The sequence below is a fragment of the Monodon monoceros genome, unplaced genomic scaffold (assembly GCF_005190385.1).
Source record: "Monodon monoceros isolate NGI ecotype Baffin Bay Population unplaced genomic scaffold, NGI_Narwhal_1 Super_Scaffold_21, whole genome shotgun sequence".
Classification (NCBI taxonomy): Eukaryota; Metazoa; Chordata; class Mammalia; order Artiodactyla; family Monodontidae; genus Monodon; species Monodon monoceros.
Genome location: NW_021703778.1, coordinates 161739005 through 161756804, shown reverse-complemented (window position 1 = coordinate 161756804; position 17800 = coordinate 161739005). Strand labels below are relative to the sequence as shown.

The window sequence follows — 17800 nt, the reverse complement described above, 5'->3', positions numbered from 1 at the left end:
AATTAAAATACTACTTCTGTCTAAGAAGCAATGTATAAAGCAAATAAATTATTTTTCATGCAGAAGTGAACAAGAAAAAAATTTAAGTCTCAGACACATGGAGTGAAAGCCAAGGTCTGGAGGGACAGGCAGGGGATAGAGGGCTACTGCTTAGTGTTTAGTAGATGGTCTGTGTGTTTGCTTCCTGAAGCTTATGCCCCAACCCGATGGAGACTTAGGGGAAACAACTCTTATTAAAGTAGTGGTAGAAGGGGGCAAAAGATGAGATGACAGTGAGGAAGATACCTTTATAGACCCTTTTACATGCATCACCTGAACCTCAAAATTACTCTGTAACGTCATACAGGGAAAATGTTCTTATTCTGATTTTATGGAGTAAGAGGATTTCTAGGAAGTGCCTCGTCCAGGTCATCCAGCCCTTTGAAGCCTTCCACCCCGGCAACCTGGGCACCATCCAGTTTACCTGACACCCTGCCTCATGTAGGAACAATGATGCTGAGCCAGCTCCTTCTGAATGGGGTGAGATGGGGTTGAGCCAATGAACTGCTGATGCATCAATGATAATGAATCAACACAGCAGCTAACTGACCCCAAAACAGAAATTCCTGACGTGTTTGTGGCGCAGGGACTGTCAGTATCCCCTAGTGACAAATTCTCTCCCCAGGAAGGGAAATGTCTTACCACAAACGTCAGAAAGCATTTGTCCAATGTGTTTCTCAGTGTGAAAGATTATGCTTATCAAATAACTTTAAAGATCACCTCCTTGTCTTTCCAGAAGAGTTGGGGTCAATGTGAAAAAAATTTTGCGTGCACAGAACCGGGCTTCTAAACAGAGATGGGCATAGATACACATTTTACCTCTTTTCCAACTGATTTTACAATATAGGCAATTAAGTAATCAAGGAATTAATGAATTTCTGGTGCACAAGAAAACCACATAAGCTCGAAGTTCTTCTGCAGTCTCCCGCTTTCTTTTCTGTCACCCTGACTTCCACACTTCTCTTTAGGGACCCCCCCTAGCCGACTTGGCTACTGGGGCCACAATCTCACCCCCTCACCAGCTCAACAACGTACTGCAGAACTCGGCTGCAATACCACACTTCACCGGTAGATGTCGGAGCCCCAACACTTGACAGAGTCAACGTTCACATTTCTGACAAGCAAACCAGCAGCCATTTAGCGCCTACTGTATACTCGCCGACAATTATGCTAGGCGCTTTCAGGTCAATACCGCACCGGTGGGCTCATCTGGGAAATGAGGAGGATTCGATTAGTTAAATTGTATAAAGTGTTTTGCACAATGACTGAATCGTAGTGTGAAATTATTACCGGCCCAAGGTGAGGCGGCAGAGACCAGCCGGGGTCCACCGCAGCTGTCTCAGCAGCGAGGTCTGCGTCTGGGCCCAGGGCTTGCTTTCCATCCAGTTGGGGCACTTGTCCTTTTTCCTGTCGCCTACCACCAAGCTGCTGGTACGTCCTCCAAGTTGGGATCCAGAATTTGGCTCCCCTCTGGCAAAGTGACGGTGGTGTTGGCGGGTGGAGGAAGGGGTGTCACAGTTGGGGCGGGTCCAGGGCGGGGCAGCTACATCATCCGCTTTCCTGCGGGCACTTATAAAAGGCGGGCAGCCAGGGAGGTGGCACGGTGGGGCGCAAGACGTCGCGCTCCTAAGGTCTAAACTGAACACAAACTTTCCTCCTTTGACTTCCGGGCCTGCGCTCTACCTGCCCGCGAGACCGACCCCGGCACCTGAGGCACGCGGGCTTGGCCCGCCCGCCGCGGAGCCGGGCGGGGCCTCGGCTGCACCTGGGAGGCTGCACTTGCCTGGGGCCGCCAGTCTCGGGCTGGTGGGCTCCGCTGGGCCCCCAGCGTGCGGCGTAACCGGGTCGACTTCGGCGGGCAGGGCGCCCCGGTCGCCCGCCTCCCGGGGGAAGGACAGGCCGGGACCCACGCTCCGGCGCTCCGGCCCGCACTTGGCGCTGGGGCCCTGTGGCCGACGCACACGCGCAGAGAGGAGCCAAGTGCCGGGGCCCCAAGCGCGCGGAGGGTGTGCTCGACGTAGGCGCGCGGTGGCCGCCCCAGGTGCCGGCAGCCGGGACGCCCCCTCCCCCTACGCACGTGCGGGCCGCCGCCCCCTCCGGGCTACCAGCGCAGCCGCGAGGCGGCGCGCCAATCGCCCAGGGCCGCCGAGGGGCGGGGCCGCTGCCCGCATTGTTCCTCCCCGAGCGGCAGGCCCTCCCCTTCCCCCAGTCCCGGGCGGGGCGCGGGGCCGCCGAAACCGCGGAACGTGGGCTCGCGCCCCGCCTTTGTCTCCCGGGCGCGAGCCGGCGCAGACCCGCCCCCGCCGCTCGCTGCCAGAGCCGCTTTGTGACGCGGCGCGGGGGACGGGGTCGCGGGGTGCTGAGCCGGCGGGCACAGCCTCAGTATGGACGTGACCGTCTCGGAGCTCATGGAGCTCTTCCTGCAGAGCCCGCTGGTGACCTGGGTGAGTGTGCCCGGCCCCTCGCCCCATTGTTGGGGCACTAGCTCCACTCCCGCCCGCCTGCAGTCGCAGCAGACCCGACCCGGCCGGGGCCCCGGAAAGCCCCTAGACGCAGAGGATTCATCAGGTGCCCCCGGCCGGTCATCAAGTGTCCCGGAGTACGGGGGTATTTCCAGCTCTGGAGCCCGCGCGCCCGGTGCAGGACCCCGCCGCGCTCTCGGCCCGGCTGGGGGCTGAGCGGGTACACCTGTTCCCACCGGGGCGTTGGGCCGGAGGCCCTGGAGCGACAGTCTTCCGGTGGTCACCCTGGCCTCCCATGGCTTTGACCATTCGAGAAAAGGACCCATTCCCCAAAACATCCTCGTGTAGTTTCTGAACCCCTGAGACCAGCGGGTGGATGGCGGTGGGGATTAGGGGGTTCCCAGTGAGAACGTGTACAGGCTGCGCTGGGCGCACTGATTTCCAATGGATTTGAGACGTGAGAAATTTATTGAAAAGTCCCTTTTATTTTATTTTTTCCGCTCTGACACGCTGGAGAAAAGTGGCGAGGAAGTTTTCTTTCTGCTGTCTCGCGTCTGTTGCCTGGCGCGGGGAGGGGAGAGAGGCCCTGGAGAAGGGTGCTGTTTGTTGAAGGGTGGGTGGTCTTGGGTGACCCCCTCCTGCCCACAGGGGCTCTGCTCGCCTGGAGAGCTTTAGACTGTGCGCGTGGAGGTGACTTTTCCTGCCTTTCTCTCCGTGTCCCCTACCCGCAGGTGAAAACTTTTGGCCCCTTCGGAAGCGGCAACCAGGACACCCTGACAATGTACATGGATTTAGCGGACGGCATCTTTTTGAACCAAATCATGTTGCAAATGTAAGTTATATTCGGGGAGGAAGGAAGGAGGGAATGATGCCTCAGCAAGTCGAAATTTAAGGTTGTAGAAATGGGATGTGAAGTTGCAGTGGAGGGTTCTTTGCACGTCGGGCCACTGGTATCTCCGCATTAACGTGTCTTTTCGTCGTTTGTGGGGTATGGAGAACTCCAGGACAGTGGGTTGGCAGCTTGTTTGATGAAAGGAATTTGAAATTGAGTGACTGTCATCCACATGGTGTAGATAGTGCAATTGACTTCGAACTCAGGGACTTGATTGTTGTTTGAGTAATGACACGAAAAAAACCCTTTCTTTTGGGGGGCAAGGAACTGTAACGTAGAGTGTCTGGTTACAGGAAGTGTCGGGTGGGACCGGAGCATCCGTGAGTGACTATAAAGTTTCATTCGAGGTCAGGACGCCTGTGTTTCTGAGCTCCCCTTCATCTTCCATTTTCAGTTGCCCCAGAGCAAGTACAGTTGGTTAATAAGTCCCTTCTCAGGGACTGGATTTTAAGTTACGGTGTTGGGAGAGGCGCAGGGAGCCAGAATACTGTGGTACTGTTTGTCTTGAAGCTTGAGGCTTAAACAGGGTCTTGGTGGAAGTTACACTTGCTAGCATGTTGGTCTGACCACATCCTTTCCTGTTGCTGAATTCTGCAGAGCCTGTCTGATTGACAGCCTGCCACATGTAGGTGTTGGCTCCTGCCGCTGCATTCTGTTTTTAACTCAGGAACTGCAGGGAACATGTTGGCACTGAGTGTCAGTATGATTCACAGGCACTTAAAGCAAAATAAAACATCCTGATGTTCTCTGTGGATCAGGCCCTTATGCTCACCTACTCACCTGCAACTAAGCAAATTGTCATACTGGAGCATGAACCTGTTAGCTGATGAGAATCAGCTTGGTTTTTGGCCCGCGTGGGAGGAGGAACAGTCAGCTATGGTATATTCAGAAAGTGGCTTAAATACATCTACCTACAAAGATCTATTTTAAAAAATTTCCCGAGAACATTGCTTCTTTGGTTTAAGAAGTTACCTGATGTCGTGCTCTGGGAGATACATCTCAGTCTTAATGTTTTTTTTTTTTTTTAAGGCACTACCACTGTTACCAGTCTTGAGTTTGATTAAATTCTAAAGAGACAAATCTGTTGTCAGCTTTGGCAGCACGTCTCCGAGAACATTGATGAGAAGGAGTTTTCCTCGGGTTGTCTTGTGGCATATTCAGGTTCTGGCAACTCTTCCCCCCTCATCCTGTTAGACCCCGAAAATTGCTGGATTCCATGGGTACAGCAACCAGTGAAACTTAGAGCTGTCCTGTTTAATTAAAAAAAAAGCAGCAGTATCCCCCAGCCTTTTCATTCAGCTTTTACACCCAGGCGAGGGGAGAACAAAAGCCCTGGGACTGTTTCTCTTTCTTCCCTGACCTTTGGAATTCCTGAAGCGTTTACCACTTGCTTGTAAATCAGGAAAGCCTGTTGGACCATTCCTTTGAGAAATGCCAGCTCATCACTTGTTCACACTCGGCTCGCGGCTGAATTCAGTTTGACGGGCTTCTCCCTTCCCCTTGACAGTTTGAAACGTTATTTTCTCCTCTGTGCTTCGCCAGGGTAATCGTGCTGGAAGTGGGAACTGATACGTTTGCAGCTCTTCAGGCCTCAAGCAGTGCTTCTGGGTCCTCTGGCCAGGGTTGGACACCGAGGAGGGGACAGTGGGGAAGATGGGTGGCTTTCCAGAAGGAGGAAATCAAGGAGGGAGAGGCACAAGCAGCACGCAGTTTACTGAGTGATAGGAATGACCCTGTTCCAGGTGATAGATATCAGAGCATTGTTCGCTCTTGAAAGTGGGCAGGGATTGACTGGAAAGGGGGCACAAGTGAACTTCTGAGGGTGGTAGAAATGTTCCATATATTGACCGGAGTATATTTCATCTTTCAAAACTCATCAAGGTGTAACTTAAGATATATGCATTTCACCCTAAATGTAAAAGTTACCTCAGGGGGACTTCTTGGGTGGTCCAGTGGTTAAGACTCTGTGCTTCTAATGTAGGGGGGTGCAGATTCGATCCCTGGTCGGGGAACTAAGATCCCACATAAAAAATTACCTCAAAAAAAACAACAACAACGAATTTCAACCCTAGTGTTGAAAGCCTAGATAGCCAGCTTGGATTCAAACCCTAGGTCTCCCTCATGCATGCTTTGTGATGCTGGGCACATCACTCAACCTCTCAGTTTCCTCACCTGTAAAGTGGGAAGGAAAGTACCTTCCTTAAGAGATGGTTGTGAGGATTAAATGATGTTAGTAATTAGCATAGTGCCTGCCACTTAATAGGTATTGGCGTTGGTTATGTACTTATGCATCCACCTTCTTAATCCAGAAAGGATTTGGGGCACCCCCTAAGAGTTCTTTTTTTTTTTTTTTTTTTTTTTTTCCTTTTCTGTCTACCTTTCTCCTACATTCCTAGTCTCCTAGATTACTGCATACCTCTTAGCCTTAGCTCGCTCCCAGCAAGATCTAGGGCAAAACTGGACTCTGGGACCCATATCCTAGCCCCACATCTAACACTTCTTAAGCCAAGCCTGTTTTCACTTCTCCCAAGTGGAGACGTGTTGGGCTAACTAGCAGGTAAGTGATAAGGCTGTTCTGCCTTGTCTTCCATGCTAGTAGCCCCAGCTGTCTTCAGTTCGCCTATTTTGATAAATTCTCTCCAAGTTGGTAGGACCTGAGAAAATTGCAGAGCAGTGTGCTAACCTGTTGCTGGAGTTCAGATAAGAGGCGTGTTACCTAACACTTCGGAGCCATATGGAGGCTGGCTGGGGGTCACGTGACTGCACCTGGGCATTGTCTCTGGCAACTGAAGAAGGCTGCGGTAGTAGTCTCTGGGCCCTGGCCTCCTAGTGACATCAGTGCCTGGAAGCTGGAAAGCCCTGTGGGCTCAGCTTTCAGGGGAGGCCCAGGTCTAAGAGAATTCCTGAATGAAAGTGAGGCATTGAGTGGCGTGGATGGAGATGCTTGGGAAAACTTGCTGAATAGCTCCTCTGTAAATGCAGTTTCTCTGGGTACCTACTGGTAGTCCAGGGAAAAACTAGGTGTCTGATTCACTTTGGACACATTTTTCATGGTCTCATAGGAAAATTAAGAGCTTCGACTCTAGCATCAGGCAGACAAGTTCAAATCCTCCCTCTGCCACTTACTAGTGCTCTTATCTTGGGCAAGTTACTTAAACTCTCTAAGCCTCAATCTCCTGATTTGTAATAAGGGGGAGGGTATTTTATGGATTTGGGGAGGATTAAATAAGATTATGCATTATGCATGTATAGGAAATGCCCAACAAATGTCAATCATCATTATTGTTAGTGTGAAGCCCAGAGCTGGGTTTGTGTGTGTGTGCTCACGTGCGTGTGATGGTGTACATCTGTGCATGTGAGAGTGGACACCTGAACTGACGCAATGGCTGTTGAGTTCAGCTAAGAACTTAGGACTGGCTGGGGCTGAGAGCTTGTGCCTGGGCAAGGCCTGTGTTAAATCCAACACTGTTTGCTTTGTTCAGACCCCTTTCTAACCCCTTGTACTAGCTGCAAAATTACGGATAATATATTAGTTATTCAGAAGTTGGAAATAGCCTCAGACCAATGCGAGAGTTCCTTAGGCTTCTCAAAAGCATTTGAATGATAATTTTTTTCCTTAGCGTGCTGGAGGAGGAGTTATGTTCCCATTTTGCAGATGTAAAAGCTGAGGATAAAGGGGCAGATACTGATTAGTTGAATGAGTTTGTGTTGGTGCTAGAGAGTTGGAGCAAGAAAGATTTTTACTCATGAACTTGAGTGATATTCTTTCATGGCTGCAGTATATGATACTCTTCGAGTCTGTAAAAAGTTACACAAAAAAATTCACGTTTGTTGGAGGGAGTTCAGAACATACAGATGAGCAAAACAAACATTGCCTATAATTTTACCATGTCGAGGTAGCAGAATTAATATTTTGGTGTTTCCCAGATGTTGTCTATGGTATATACGTAGAATATATGTTCCTAATGTTCTCTTATACAAATTTGGGCTCCGGCTACTGTTTAACACCTTTTTTATTAACCTGTGATAGATTATCAACATCTCCATCATCTGTATCAAACATAGTTTCTCATTCAGGGTTTTTTGGATTCAGTTTTAAATTTAGGAAGTCTTTGGAATATGATGAAAAGTTGGGGGCTGGCCTTTTCACAAAGGAGGGAGGCAAGGTTGCTATAAATCTAAATTATAGTTCTCTTTAAAATTTTAGGGAAAGTTGATTTCTTTTTTTCAAGTTAGAAGTTTTTATCAGAAGGAAGCCCCGGGGGCCCCCACTTTGGACTTGTATCTCTCCAAGTTCGGACAAGCTACCAGATGCTTTGTTGAACCCTTGTCTCTCTCCTGTCCTCTGACATCCTGATGTGGGGCTGTGGGGCTTTGCTTTCTAGGGCTGTCATACAAAGAAGATCCTTATTCTTAATGATGGCTTTCAGCGAAACAGTCTTGCAGTGGTTCTATGATGTCCTCTTCCTGGGACATCCTGGGATCAAGAACCAGGTACCACGTGTGCCAGTGCGGACCTGGCCTCCCTAGAATGATAACCTTTTAGTGCTGGAAGGATCCTGTGGTCATCTTGCAGATGGGCACAGTGGGGCCCAGAGAACTTTGGCCAGTCCTGGCCCCATTTCCAAACCAGAATCAGTAGCTCCTAACCCACTTCCTGCTGAGGGACAGGGCGGGGTTACACAGTGCTGGGCAGAGTGGGGATAGGCCTTCCTTCACCATAATTGACTTTTGTTCGATTGGTTTCCTAATCTCTCTTTACCCTGAGAGCCTGAGTTAAAGGAGGGAGTGCTAATGATCATGATAATTTGTCTAATTACTCATATAGAATCCCCTCCCCGACCTCCGTCACCTGACAGTCTCCCAGGCCCCGACCCTGGATCCTGGGTGTGTGTTGTGCCATTGCCCGTGCAGTGAATGTCCACATGTTTGCCAAGGTCTTCCAGCTTCTGGCACTCCTCAGGGGGTCCCCGTCTGACTTAATGAAAGCTGGGACTACAATAGCAACAAAAAACAGAAAAAGCCCTGCATGTTCTGAAGTTCTGCTATTTTAGGAAGCATGTTTGTTACGTTATGAAATTGCTTCTCATCTCTTAAGGTGTCTATAGTAAAGGGAAGAGAACTGCACCCTTAAGATAAATTACTTTGTCGTGCTAGGTGCACTTCTGTAGCTAAAATGCCTTTGTGGTTTAAATTCTGAATGCCTCCTCTGCTGCTAAATTAGTTGCCACTGAACGGTTAACCTTTATTTTCTCAGTAATGAATGGCTCCAGGAGAAACATGTAACATGTAAGTGGCTTGGCCAGATTCTAGTACCGTGTGGGGACAATAAGAAACGTTGTCCCCGGGCTTCCCTGGTGGCGCAGTGGTTGAGAGTCAGCGATGCAGGGGACGCGGGTTCGTGCCCCGGTCCGGGAGGATCCCACATGCCGCGGAGCGGCTGGGCCCGTGAGCCATGGCCGCTGAGCCTGCGCGTCCGGAGCCTGTGCTCCGCAGCGGGAGAGGCCACAACAGTGAGAGGCCCGCGTACCGCAAAAAAGAAAAAAAAAAAAAAAAGAAACGTTGTCCCAGGACAGTTGAAAAGAGGTCCTCTGGTTGTCCCAAGGAGCCCATGTGACTGTTTTAGGAGATACAGGATGATTGAATAAAGTCCATGGCTGATTATTGCATGTGATTCATAAAGGGGCTTGCATATACACAATACAGTGTAGGGACTCATAGTGTTTATATCAAATATTTACTTAGTGGTTGAATTTTAAACAGCTTGTGTTATTAAGAAGTTGTGCTTATAGTGGCATTTGAAATAATTTCTATTTTTAGATTTTTTTTTCCTGTTTGTCAGCTTTGTGTAAATTATTGGCTTTGAATGAGCTGAATGGCATTGGAATTGATCTGCTTAACTCCCCAAATTCCCCTTCTTGTCCTCTCATCGTCATCATGATCGAGGGGCCCGAGCACCGAGGAAGGAGGAAGAGGCCTGTCTCTCCTCCATCACAGCAGCCCCTGGAAGGCTCAGCACCCTTAGCACAGGGCTCGGATGACAGAAGAAACTGTGAAGACAGCCCTCATTTGAATGAAACATCCTTTGTGGTGCCTTGGGACAGTCGAATGGCAGGGAGGGCTATGTTAGGAAAAGCTGTGTGGGGTACATGGGGAGAGGGAAGAGAAATCCGTTCTGTTGAGTCTGTCCTCTTCAAATAGGAAACATTTTTTGACACTGAGAATTTTTGAGAAATGTCCTGTATGTAGATGAGTGAAATTATAAATCACTTGATTCAGATTTCTAGTTTCATCACAAGCAGACCTGACTTTTGCCTGAGGTTGGAAAATAAATGACACTTTGGGGGTTTCCCACAGGAATTACTTGTGTCTCTTCACATTTCTCATAGGGTGTGTTGTATACCACATAGTGTCGTGTGCTCATGGTGGTGGTTTTTGAGATAGAATTGTGCCCCTGGAATGTAAATCACAGGCAAGGGCGATTTGGTGACATAGGCAGGAGACCGGTTTGAAATGGAACATCAGTGACTTTACTGGTTTATGAAGTCAGGAAGCGTACTGTTTCCCCCTTTTCCATCTTTCTTGATATTTCCCGTAGTTTGCTTTGGTCAGCTTTGAATTCTTTTTAATCGTAAAATATATTTGGGGGGTAGGTTATTGATGTTTACACAGTGCAACTTTTGGGTCTGCAGTGACACTTGGTTGTTTATGGGTGCTCTGGGGCCAGAAATAACATTGCTTAAGGGCCGGTGGGGGGCTAAGTGCTTGGGGGGGGGGGACAGGAGGTGATGTGGCTCCCTGGAGGTCCACGGCTTGGCAGTGGCAGAATTAGGACTTGACTTGAGCCACTCTGTCACAACTGCATAGTAACCTAGGCTTGGAGAGGACCGAATGCTCAGTAGCGGCTGGGGTAGGATGGGGTGTGACAGATGCTGGGAGATGCAATTTTCCATTCTCATTTTTCTTCCCCTAGAGATCCCAGGCCAACAAATCAACGCATCAACAAACACGTCAACAATGATGTGAACCTTCGTATTCAGAACTTGACCATCTTGGTGAGAAACATTAAGACCTACTACCAGGTAAGGTGGGCCCCCCCCGCACCGCCCTCCCCGGGTTCTGTGCGTCTGGCAGTACCGTCATTTGAACAGTTTCCCTACAGGAAGCCAAGAGGAAACGGTGGTCAGGCATCTGCTTGTTGAAACTTGGTGTGTTTGCACATGCATCCCTTTTTTTGGCATTGTGAGAAGGGTCAGAGGTGGGATTGCTTTACTTTGTCCAGGGAATGTTCTTTGAGCCGTGTGCAAAACATCGTGCCTGGTGCTGTGAGGGCCCCAGAGACGAGCCTTGGTTTGCAGCCACGGCCCAAGCACACAGTCGAGTGGGGACTGGCTGGCACGGGCTCTGGGAGGGGCAACCTGACACGGTTATCACCCACAGCTCCGTGAGTCTGTACAGGAGTGATTCAAAGCGTTGAGGGACAAAAGGGACCACAGAAGGGTTATGTTCAGGCCAAATATATAATCAGTGAGCGCCCAGCTGGCAGACAGGAGCACCGGGTTCACAGTATGGGGTATCTGCTTGTGAAATGCTCCCCATATCTCATTAGAAGGCAGTCGGTGGGTCAGACAGGAGGGCCCAAAGGGGGAAGGGCTGTGAAAATCCCCATCCCAGCCCCGGAAAGGTTGGGTGAGAATCTCTGATGATGTTCGTGATCTTTAGATAGCCGGCATTGATGGGAAACATATTTAAACTTTGCACCTCAGAGCCCTGATTGTCAAACTTAGCAGTGAAACTTTTTCCCCCATTTGATTTTCTTGAGTCCCCAGGTGAAGCCCTAGCAAATCTGATTGACTTGAGGGCTGGGGGACTCTAGCGCCCTCAGCTCAGCCCCTCTTTCTCCAGGGCATCTCTGTGGGTTCCCAGGACCCCAGGGAACACAGTTTGAGAATCACTGCTCAAGAACCAGTCTCCTTCCAGATTCACACTGGGGTTTCACTGAACCCTCTGCCTCTGAGACCTCCCCTAGCACTCAGCTTCCTGGGCTGTAACTTAGTCCTGGTTCTGGGGCTTGGGAGAATCTTCAGAGTCATGAGGTCCCTGTCACCATGAGGAAGCCCTCCACCCAGCTGTGGCTTCCCTCTCTGCCCTCGTGCAGTGGTGCTGGTTCTGAGGTCGCTGGCCAGGCGGCCAGGTGGAGTTTGCACTGTGGCGTTGGGCTGGGTGCCGGGTCCAGTTCCTGCAGAGGGCTGTGGTTGCTGCTGGATCTGAAAAAAAGGAGGGAAAAGGAGGGAGTGGACAGTGTCTTGGGTTTTCTGAGATGATTATTTCCATTTTCCTCCCACTGGGGTCGGGGTACATGAGAGGGGGCTTGGGGTGCTGGGATGTTTTGCTTGTGTGGCCAATTCAGCAAGCCCCTTGTGCTCATTCCATGGCCCGTTGGTGGCACAGCACCGTGGACACTCCGAGCAGCCTTTGGGAGGCTTGGCACCAGGCCCATGCTTTAGTAACAGAGGCCAGCTGTGCTGAGGAGGGGTCCGGGGGTGCGGGAGAGCCCTGTGAGAACTGGATCTATAGGGATGACGGGGGTTTGTTTCCTTGCTGAGGAGAGCCACTGCCGGGGCTGGGCACACTGTCAGCAGGTGGGTCTCAGCTACTGCTTCCCTCGTGACAGCCGCAGTCAGGGGAAATGGGTGCTGCCAGTGAACTTGGGCCGGGTGTGGAGGGGGGCTGCCTGGTGGCCATGGTGATTGTTTAGCAGCTACTCGGGGCTTGATCTCTGGCTGCAGGCACCATTCATGGTAAGCAGTGCTTTTGACGCTGTGTGCTAAGTGCCAGGGGAAGCAGGTGGTGCTAACAGTTGTAGACAAGACCCCTAACTCTGGACAGGTGAGTCTCCTGCCCCAGGTGTGGCTGGGAGGTGGTAACCCTCCCTGCAAGCGCTGGGGTGGAGGTGAGGTTTCTGGCCCTGTACACAGCATGGAACAGTCAGGTGCTTGCTGCAGGCTCTTTGGCCTGGCAGGTGCTGCCCTCTGGGCTTGGCGGCCCAGTAGGACACATGCTGGTGGCACTCAGCAGCTCTGACAGTCCAATCTGGGCCGGCCAAAGGGCTTGAGACCCTCTACTTGGAGGTAACGTGCCCCTCTTAGGGCACTGTGCCGAGTTCCAGAAGATGGGAGACGGTCACAGGAAGGAAACGATTGCTAGTCCATTCTCAGGGCCCAGACTTATGGGTAGAAAAGAGGACCCTGCATCCTTGTTCTGTTTCTGTGCTGTTAGCTCTTTGAGGGCAGGGCTGCTGTGTATTGGCAGCCTCAGCTCCAACCTGGAGCAAATGTTTGCTGAAAGCACTTGCTAAAGGCCATGAGGCGTCCCTGACCCTCAGCCAGCCCTGCTCCCTTGGAGGAAGCCGGCAGGACACTGCCCTTTGGGCTGACACAGCTTAGGTGTGGGCAGTGTTCTGTTGTGTATTTTTTCCTTCCAACTTATGATAAAGTTTAGTTCTGGCTATATAAGTAATATGTGCTCTTAATAAACAGCTTAGAAAACAAACAAGTAGCAAGAAGAAGAGAACCACTCATAACCCCACCACCCAGAGACAATCACTATTAACATTTTTAGAGCTTCCTTCCAGTTTTTGCATGAATAGTTTTTTGCTGTTGTTTCGTTTTTTTGTTTTTTACATCTTTATTGGAGTATAATTGCTTTACAGTGGTGCGTTCGTTTCTGCTTTATAACAGTGAATCAGCTATATGTATACATATATCCCCATATCCCCTCCCTCTTGCGTCTCCCTCCCACCCTCCCTATCCCACCCCTCTAGGTGGTCACAAAGCACCGAGCTGATCTCCCTGTGCTATGCGGCTGCTTCCCACTAGCTATCTATTTTACGTTTGGTAGTGTATATATGGCCTTGTCACTCTCTCACTTTGTCCCAGCTTACCCTTCCCCCTCCCCGTGTCCTTAGGTCCATTCTCTACATCTGCATCTTTATTCCTGTCCTGCCCCTAGGTGCTTCATGACCATTTTTTTTTTTTTAGATTCCATATCTGTGTGTTAGCCTACGGTATTTGTTTTTCTCTTTCTGACTGACTTCACTCTGTATGGCAGACGCCTGAATAGTTTTTGTTTTACACCGTTGTGGTCGGGACATACATACAATTGCATACCCTGCCTATTTTCCTTACCACCTGACAATTGTAGCATAAACATACAATAACAATAATGGGTTATTATTTTAAAGGGACATTCAAGGAAGTTTCCCAAAAGAAGTACTGCCCAGCATCCCCTTGTGAGAGAGACCCTGCAGGTTGTAAGGGCTTGGGGTGAAGTGAGACAAACGTGGTTCTTACTGTGGCTGGGGTGGCTGGGAGGGTGGGAGGTCACCCCTTCGGGAGGGGGACTTCCTCTTGCCATGGCTTTTCAGTAGACACACCAAGGTCATGGAGTCCAGCCCCGGGTCTTGTTTGCAAAGCAGTGGTTTGGCCGCCCCCAGGCTGTCCCCTTCTTTTCTGAGGCACGTGGGGCAGGGACAGTCAGCAGGGACAGGGGCCTCTCGTGAATAGCATGGGCTTCTTTCACAAGGAAGCTCAAGTTTTGCCCCTGAAAAGCCCTGGAGACAGAAAAGGTCCTTGACATTTTTCTGGGGCAGAGGACAGGCAGTGGGTGAGAACCAGCACGGCCAGGTTCAGTCTGACCACCAGTGTCGCAGGCCTCCCTCTGACCTGCTGCTCGGACTCTTCTGGGGTTAGCGCCTGGAATCGGCATTTTCAGAAGTTCCCCAGCTGTTTGAGTCTTAACATCCTTCCAACAGGATGGGGAATCAGCAGGCTAGAGATAGAGAGGTGGTTCTCAAAGTGTGGTCCCCAGACCAGCAGCATCAGCATCACCTGGGAACTTGTTAGAGATGCAGGTTGTCAGGCCCCTCCCCCAGACCTGCTGTGGAGGTCCAGTAGTCTGCAGCTTAACAAGCCCTCCAGGTGATTCTGATGCACATGCGTGGGAACTAGTGGGTTAGAGCATTTCTAGTGATGTCTAGGAGGGGCACCTTCAGCCAGGTCTCCTGGGGTGGAGAGGGCTCAGTTCTCACCAGGTAACTCCTCTCCATCACATACAATGGACACACATCTCATCTGCCCCAGGACGGGAAGAGGAGAGGCTCTGTGGAGAGAGGCTGCAAAGATGAGGGGGTGACCAGAGGGAATAGGTGTCACTGAGGGAGTTGCTGGGAAGGGGCAGAGGAAGCCAGAGTTGGACAGGACCTTGGGAAGAGCTCCCAGTTCAGTCTGTGAATTTTAAGGACGGAAAGGCTGATCAGAATGAGCATCCATAAATGGGACATCTGCGGAGAGGCCTGGAGGAAAGGCGGGCCTGGACCAGAACTGCACGCTGCTTTGAGCCGCCTGGCTGGTTAGCGTTGAGCCCAGCATCACATGAGGCTTTTTTTTTTTTTAAATTGGTCCCTCAATTCACTTCTTTTTTTTTTTAAGATTTATTTTTATTTATTTATTTATTTTGGCCGTGCCGGATCTTCGTTGGGGCATACGGACCCTTTGTTGTGGCATGCAGGGATCTAGTTCCCCAGCCAGGGATCGAACCCGGGCCCCCTGCATTGGGAGCCTGGAGTCTTACCCACTGGACCACCAGGGAAGTCCACATGAGGCTTGTTTTACTCACTCAACAGCCAAACTCTTTTCCATCTGAGTCCTTTTCAGTTAAAATTTGGATTTATAGAATGGTTCATTGTTTACATTCAGAACCTTGAGTATGGACATTGAATGCATGTTCATTTGATCATGGAATCAGTAGGAAAATAAGGCAGTATACGCAGAAATCCCCAGTGCAGCAGATGACTGATACATGCTTATCCTTGGCGGGTTGCTCATGGTGTCAACTGCCGTCCCCTGCCCTGGACACCTGTGATCTAGGTCCTTCTCGCGACTCTTAGAGCCTAATTGTCATGTGAAGTTTCTGAGGTTTCTTTGGCTTTCTGCTGGTGGGAAGCACTTCACACGGCGGCCTGGACAAGTGCAGTGTGTGTTGGTGGAGATGTGAGATGTAAGTCTTCATTGTTGACTCACATGTGGATATCGATCCTGAAATCGGGACCCTCAGGTGCATGTAGGGACCCGCCTGCAGGACTGACTCTGAAATGGGAAATTGGCTGAGTTTCTCTGAGCATCTCCCCTCGCTGGCCAAGCACTGGGACAGGCAGCTTTCCTTCTGTGGGCCTCCTGAGTTCTCATCTGTCCGAAAGAGGGTGGGCCCTTGTGGTTCTGAAATTCCACAGTCGCATAATGGCCAGAGACCACCAAGATTTAGAGTTTCAGGTGACCTCGAGGAAGCTCTGTATTAACGAGTTCCTGGAACTCGGCTCTTCTGGTTTCTCACATGGTTGGAAGGCTAGAACGGACCCAGAACATTGTTCTTTATCTCAGAGTGGTTTCTTCTCAGCAGAAGAAACGGTTCAGGGTTGCCCTATCTTCTATAATCTCTTTTTTCCTTCATTGCCTTGAAAAATTAAAAATAAAACAGTACAAATCGTTATAATGAACACCTGTGTATCTGCTCAAAATAAATATGAACATATGTGAATATTTTTCATATTTGCTTCAGACCTCTCTTTCAAGAATCTTTTTTCTGATTGAAGTCTCCAGTGTGCCTCTACTGCATCCAGTTATCCTTCCCTCCCTCCCTGGAGGTACCGCTGTCGTCAGCTTGTGTGCGTATACGTACCGTTTTATGTCATCTCTTCAGATAAAACCTCCATATACTGCCTGTATATGGAGTGTCCACTCAGCCTTGCTTTTGCTTTTGAGATCTGTCAGCTTTCTGTGGCATTTATATTAGATAACCAGGGGCTGACTACTAAAAGTTAGAATTATCTTTAGGACTGTGCACACTCAGTTTGAAAAAACGAAACACTTGTCAAAAGTAAGAACAGAAGGAAATGTGTATTTGACATTGTTGGTGGGAACAAAGTAAACTGTCTCATTCGTGTAGTCTCAGGGTTTTTAGGTAAAGTGATGTCTCCTTAGGTGGGTGTGATGTGCTTTGCTTTGGTGGATAGAGACAGTGTTCAAGGGAACTTAGAGTCTGCTCAGGCCCTGTCTACAGGTACCAGTGGCTTTTGCTTTATGAGTAATACGGTGTATTGAATTTGTAGGGGAGAAATTACTTTGTCCACTCTTTAAAGGTTAAAGAGTAAGGCTGTGAGATGGGTATTCTTGTTGTAGCTTATATCTATGTTTTGAGGAAATTAAAGTTTTTGATTATAATTTCTTTTTAACTTTTTTTTTAACATCTTTATTGGCGTATAATTGCTTTACAATGGTGTGTTAGTTTCTGCTTTATAATAAAGTGAATTAGTTATACATATGTCCCCATATCCCTTCCCTCTTGCAATGATTATAATTTCTGATTACAGATTGGGAAATATAAAGAAAATTAAATCTGCCCACTATCTCATCACCTAGGCATACCATTGTTAACATTTTGGTATTTATGCTTCCTGACTTTGTGTCTGTTACTACATGTGTTTCAAGGTGTGGGTTGTATGTAACCTTTATTTTCATTTACTGCGTAGTGAGCATTTTCCCATGTCATTAAATATTCTTTCATAATATGAGTTTTAGTGTCTACATGGCACTTCATTATGTGGCTGTACCACTATCATTGATACTGAGTTATTTCTGTCTTAGAATTATAAACAATACCCCATGAACATACTTGGTCCATAAATCTTTCAACAACTGCTTCTATGTTCTTAGGATAAATTCCTAGCATGGAATTCCTGCGTCAAAGGGCATGAACACTTGGAGGACTTTTGCTACTTATTGCCAAAATTACCTTCTTTACAGGCCTTTTGTTTTTCTTTACTGAACTGCACCTTTGTGCCCTTCACCCATTGTGATGGTACCTGTTACAATGGCGTATTCTATGTTGCCACTGAACACTGAAGTTTTCTGTGTCTCTGCCATGTGGATGAAGGTCTGAGATGATTTTTACCGTACATCTGGGCGAACTGCCTTGAGTTGGTGGGTCACTGGATCCTGGTTTGGAATCTCCAGCAGGGTTATGGCGTGGTGACCGAACACAGCAGTGAGGCGGGGTGGTCCGGACTTAGGACCGGGAGGCCTTCGTCAGAGGGGGTCCTGTCCCCATATCAGCAGTGGGAGCCTTTGTCTGCCGCAGACTTGACCCAGGAGATTACCGACTTGCCTGTGAATGCTCTCAGTCTAAAGTTCAAGAGAAAGCCTTCCAGACTGAGTTGGGAGGTGAGGCTGAGGAGGGCGGTGGTCTGTGTGGACCCCGCCTTTCCTCTTTCCTTCTTCTTGCTTCCTGTCCCCCGTTCTCTCTAGTGTAGGTTGATGAAGTGTGGGATGAGGGAGCCGTGGTGGCCCTGCCG

General features: G+C 49.4%; 1 protein-coding gene across 2 annotated transcripts in view; it reads left to right on the top strand.

The window, feature by feature from the left end:
* Positions 1–2292: 2292 nt before the first annotated feature.
* Positions 2293–17800, top strand: part of CCDC88C (coiled-coil domain containing 88C) — a 126977-nt gene continuing 111469 nt past the window's right edge. For both annotated transcript variants that reach the window (XM_029238828.1, XM_029238829.1), the window contains exons 1-3: positions 2293–2483; positions 3233–3333; positions 10367–10475. In XM_029238828.1, the coding sequence (XP_029094661.1) occupies positions 2424–2483; positions 3233–3333; positions 10367–10475 (270 nt within the window). In that variant the 5' untranslated portion in view covers positions 2293–2423. The remainder of the gene's footprint in view (positions 2484–3232; positions 3334–10366; positions 10476–17800) is intronic.